Below are 5,595 nucleotides of genomic sequence, written 5' to 3'. Positions count from 1 at the left end.
ATCGGTTGGCAGCCATATCTTGTAGTGTCTCCAACCAGACGCAGTGAGGATCACGCAGTCCCCATCCTGGAAGGCGAGTAGCACCGACAGCACTCAAACGTTTCGTGATCTCCTTCATACTCCTCTGCCAGGTCAAGGGTTAGCCACCTCTCTGTTCACACCACTCTGAGTTGGGCGTGGAAGACAGCACTCTCTTCGGCAAACGATGGTTCGTCATACGTAACACATGTGCCAACCAACGCAGCTTCTGGTGCTGGATACATTTTTCAATGGAAATACCCATTGTACAACCGCAAACTCGCTTCCCCACTTTCTAGTTATGGAATCGCAGACACCTACCCACACGAACTCTTGAAGACGTCTCAGTTCCGCTGCTCGCGTGTATATTTTGGTCGACCATGATATCCGAAGGCCATCAGGCTGTCATGTAAGGCAGATAACCAAATTGATCGACCCCACAAACTACACGGGTTTAACCTGTTTGGGGGTATTTTGCGTGTTCCAAACACTTGATTTAGGAGGAAATCGAAGAGGTTAGGCAGAGTAGGCTAAGAGGTCACATAATTTTGAGGACTCAGCCACCGCATAAGGTCAGTGGAAACATTAGTTAGTACCATTTTGCCACCAATCTGAATACTGGTAACTCGCTTGGCTTTATTGGCTGCTGATCCGGGGCTAGCTGGCCTGTTCAGTGGGCCATACCATTGGCCTGAACGAGTTTTGCCATCATGCGAGGGGTCCTTGTCAGTGCGCGGTTGGGTCGATTGTCGCTCAAGTTCTTCCTCTGACTATATAGTTTTCGAAGACTAGTTGGCAACTAAGACGTGATTGGTTGCCCGAAGATTGGTCTTTCCATAATTTGATTGGTCCGTTCAGGATTTTGGTTCTCACATGGTCTGATTTTCTTGCAACCGGTTGGTTCGTACAGTACATCTATTTCGGTAGCTATTTTTCTTCTATTTCGATTGGTCCATTTTACCACCATTTTATGTGGCGCTCTACCTAAGCTTCTTGCTATCTGACTGGTCGACAGGCTACCTTCTATTTTGTTAGCGGGTTTCTTCATAAATTCGACTGGTCGGTCTGCCGCCTATTTTGTGTTTTGACTCTTAACTGGTTCACAAGTCATTATTTGCCTTACCCAACTTTCATTCCGTAGTTCTGATTCAGTAATTCGCCTTTGGCTTGGATGTGGGCTTCCAAAGGCACGATTTTCATTCAGAGTTTTGTATCTTGATTGTGAATGATTCAATGTTTCTTTATCTTGATGGATTGCTAGATTTTGTTGTGTCTGCGTTGATGACTCTATCAGCTATCAGCGATCGTTCTTTCTTCTTGCATGGGCTGCAATAAGGATACTCTCCAAGTTGAATCTCTTTCTTTCCTGATCGACTTATGTGGAAAAGAGTAAGAGCTGGTCACACCAATTACCGGGAGGTTGGTGTTCGTGCTTCTGATTAATTAATTCATGGTAATCGTTCAGACTTAATACACTACTTATAAGACTACTGAAATATTTTCGACAGCCCACAACCGCTCATGCTATTTTCGGGATGCGAATCCGTCCAGCTTATTTTCTGCGTTATACCAACTTCTAAAACAAAGGGTATCACGTGACTACGAATCGTACAGGTCAGCCGACTGGACAAAACCGATGACCCATTGCGTCATCAAACCTAGGTCAGCCTAACGGTCAAGTTGGTTGTAAATGCAAACAAAGTGTATGGTTGATTTATCTAAGCAATCTCGACAACCTTCGGAGCACGTGATTTTCGCGGGCCAAGAAGGATGCTTGATGTGCGCTGAGGTGACACTTCGTTTTTGGTCTATGGCGAGTCTATCTGTGGTATCTTACTCCCGCGATTCAACCGGACGATAATTCGACAAAAGTCCATTTCGGGCTCAAGTGGCACGTGCTCTCTCACCAATCGGTTCTTTCAATCTAAGTTTCACCACACTTGTATGCAATTTGGTGGGCAAAAAGTGATTTGATTGGAAGAAATTGGTTTATTTTGATTGGAAGTAGTCCCAGTCTGTGAATCCGGTTGACGACGTGTGGGTCTGTTTTGCCGCCATCAGCGCTCCAACCGGTGTCATCGTGCTGTCTTCTGTAAAAGCTAGATCTGAGTAGGTCGGTATCTTAGATGCAGTGCCCTGTGGACTGAGTCGAGCTCACAATTAGCTCACAATTTCCCAACAAAACACGAAGAATAGCTGTTCTTTCAAGATCTTGGAGTAGCTCTGATTCATCGGCAACTTAGTCTGATGTAGAGATCAGTCATCCTCATGTGAACAACGATTTTATCACGTTCTGTTTGTAGTTTAGAGGGGTGGAACTGAACAAGCGCGAATTTACTGATAGGAAGGTCCGTGGTTCGAATCCAACCTCTGCCTCTCGACTTCTCCTGTCTAGGCTTGGGCAACCTGGCAGTATCCCAGCCCTCGTGCAACCTTCGGGTGGCATGGCAATTAGAAACTGAAACGGTGTATATGTGTGTCCGCCTGGGTTTTCCGTAGATGCTCCGTTTAACAGATCCATCAGCACCACGTGTCATCATGATGTCCAAATGACTTCCATCTCAAGTGTTACAGAAAGATCTGATTGAATGATGAACAGATGAAGGTGCTTCACGTTTCCAAACATGTCCATAGTATAATCCAACTAGTGAGAGTGAAAGTACATTGGGTGAGCAACGTCTCAATTTCCATTTTTTAAAAATCCAACTGGAAGTGGACCCAGTGAGTTGCCCATCACGTGACTGTTGGGCAGACATAATCAACAGTCTCAATGCAAAACAGGGGTGGTTCGAATCGGGGGAAGAGTACCTTCCGACGCAGGACGTTGTGAAAACTGAACGCCAATCCGCAGAACCCAACCGATCATTCTTAAGACAGCACTTTCTAACTCATTAGTGAGGTCCTGGGCACTTCGAAAAACCGTATTTCTCGTCCTTTCGAATCACCAACCTTAAAAGTAACTTCAAGCGTAAGCACTACTATTTTACCTCTGGTGGTCGAACGTTTAGAGGTTCAAGCTGCCAGCTCGAATAATCTCTGATATCTGACGGTGCAGTCAGTGACCCCGTGGTGTTATCTCCATGAAGAGGCAGACTATGAATCGTCCAGCTGTCAAGAGGGATTCTGTGGAAGTTCTCAGGCAGTAAAAAGGACTGGACGTGGGCTGAACTGAAAAAAACGAACGCCTTGGGACGGACAAAATACACCAAAGTCTATTTTTGGGTGATCGGGGGGCCGGCGGTTCGAGTATCTGTTCAGGTTTGCCTTTTGTTCAAGCTATGCACCGCACTCAGAATCCCTATTCCAAGGTCCAGAAAATCATCTTCTAGGTTCGAAAATGTAAGGGTTATCAAAAATTAAACGATCACCTAATTGAAGCAAAAATGACTGGAGATGCAAGCGTTTTAATTTAAAAGAGTTTGAAGGAATGCAAAAAAGATTTTGCACAGTACTTGGGCTAGTACAATGAGTAGTATAACTGAATTGCATAAAATTGATCCTTCATCAGGTTGGCGCCTAAGATTATATTACATTCTTGAAGTACAACTGGTTCGCTCAGCTGTAGCCTAACTGCCATGCCACACTAGAAGGAATCACGAGGGCTGGGATACTGCCAGTTTGCTCAAGCCTAGACAGGGCGAGTAGAATGCCGGATGTCGGGTTCCAACCGCGGACCATTCGGTCAGCAAATTCGCAGTCTAACCAATGAACCATCTCGCCCCCGATTACTAGTGCACCAAGCAGTTGTTTTGCTGCCTGGTTTTACCAACCAATCTTACCGTATATTGAAAACAAACATGGTGGTCGAGACAAACAATCGTAGAAACAAGTGATGTTGAAAAGATTGGCCAGAACAAATTGTGTGAAGCGAGTGCACCAAGTGGCGAAAACTTAATCCGAATAAGTACAAAATGCTAGCGAGGACAGCTTGGTCGGACTGTGACCTATCGTGTATGAAGAAAGGCGTCGTCCAATCAGGTGCGACATCCGGTGTTTTTAGAGTTCACACAAACACAGTTTGCAAAAGGAATAACTTGTGCTTCCGCTCGACTCCAACGATCGCCACGCCACATGTTACACGCAAAACCTCTTCTCCTGTTCATCACTTTGCGCCGTCGAATCGTCATTGTGTCCTTCATGGCCATCTGCACTTTTGGAATTCTTAGCATGTGGAGTAATAATCAACAGCATCCTTCAAAAGTGGACATGATTCCTCGCACACAACCCGAAGTCGTCCACCTTGCCGTATCTATCGACGGCGAATCGCGGCGCGTTCTGACTCGCCGGCAGTTTGATCGATGTGTTTATCAGGCCAGAAAACGGAATAGCATAGGTCGTTGTCCCTGGCCACCGGAAAATGTCACTGACCTACTGGACCCGAGCACGAATCAATATGATTTGACCTTGAGGCCATGGGTCAACGAGGACTCCGAGTCGGTTGCCATGGCAGAGACTTATTTTCGCAAGCTGAATGCCATGTACACCGGACCGGAAATCAACGGTTCGCGTTTGAGACAAATGGTTAAACAGGAGGAGAATGTACTTATGGATCCCAAAGTGCAATTCAACTATTATCTCTATCCTCAAGTTATGGATGTCGTGGAAGCCGTAAATGCCGTTCGTCGAGGTGAACCTGTTAAGCAAGTAGGTGAAAATCAGTTTTTTCTTCATCGGATACCTCCATAAGAAAGAATAATGAACTGCTATATAAATTAGCGTAATCCACGATTATTGTATGTGTACCGGTAGTTTCTTTCCTTAAAAAGTGCGCCGAGGAATCTTGGTAACCGTATTTAAACAATAAAATCTATAATTAGACCTGATGACCAATCCAGACAGTAAACTGAAAGCTGAGAACCATTCAGGGAGTCTTAGCCGAACGGTCAATAAACAATCGGACGGGCATGGCGATTGTCAAGTAGTGAACTTGAAGTTCATTAGAGATTTACTGAAAACATATGGGCCCATTCTGAGGCCCCTGTAGGGACCGGTCAGCTTGGCCTAGAGAGATGGGACACGTGAACGTTCGGTTTACAACCTCCGAATATCAGTTTTCGCTCTTAGGTAACTAAGTTGATTGCTACTGCATGTTGTACCTGTTCAGGTAACGAATCACACTGCCGAAATCTCGTTTCAATGAGCAAACTAAATGACTGCGCTTTTTTGACGTTATTTCCGAACTCTCCGGTTCAAAGCCGTATCTAACGGTGTGAATTATCCGCGCGAATTGTGCGGGAGCGACACAACCCGCCTCAGTTGTCCTTGTCTGTCGTGCTCCTGGACATTCGGGCACTGAACATGCCACTTACAATCCAGGAAGGGGTACTGGGAGTTGTGGAGCGCTTTTACATATCTTTGAAGTTGTATTAGTTTTCATTTTACTGTGACAGATGAGGTCGATGCACGAATCTGCAAGGATCGGGTCAAGTTTGCTAATTTGAGATACCACTGGCGTCAAAGTGGTGTATCTCTGAATCTCAAGGGAGGTGTGTATCAAACTAGAATGAGACTTGGCCTGTTCGAGCAGCGGTGTTCAACAATCGCTGTCTCAGAACCAAAGCTCGTGTGGGTTGATGT

At 45.5% G+C, this 5,595-nt stretch overlaps 2 protein-coding genes across 2 annotated transcripts in view; one reads left to right on the top strand and one right to left on the bottom strand.

Annotated features, from left to right (window-relative positions):
- The window catches only part of T265_05654 (hypothetical protein), a gene marked incomplete at both ends in the record, with an annotated part of 9,658 nt that extends 9,540 nt beyond the window's left edge, over window positions 1-118 (bottom strand). Inside the window, one exon of the mRNA XM_009170719.1 lies at window positions 36-118. Within this exon, the coding sequence (XP_009168983.1) occupies window positions 36-118 (83 nt within the window). The remainder of the gene's footprint in view (window positions 1-35) is intronic.
- The window catches only part of T265_05653 (hypothetical protein), a gene marked incomplete at both ends in the record, with an annotated part of 17,503 nt that extends 15,023 nt beyond the window's left edge, over window positions 1-2,480 (top strand). Inside the window, one exon of the mRNA XM_009170718.1 lies at window positions 2,327-2,480. Coding sequence (XP_009168982.1) covers window positions 2,327-2,480 — 154 coding nt within the window. The remainder of the gene's footprint in view (window positions 1-2,326) is intronic.
- Between the last annotated feature and the right edge of the window lie 3,115 nt (window positions 2,481-5,595).

This window comes from Opisthorchis viverrini (genome assembly GCF_000715545.1).
Source record: "Opisthorchis viverrini unplaced genomic scaffold opera_v5_111, whole genome shotgun sequence".
NCBI classification, from domain to species: Eukaryota; Metazoa; Platyhelminthes; class Trematoda; order Opisthorchiida; family Opisthorchiidae; genus Opisthorchis; species Opisthorchis viverrini.
Note: the sequence above shows the minus strand (reverse complement) of the source record. Positions and strands in the feature narration are given on the sequence as shown.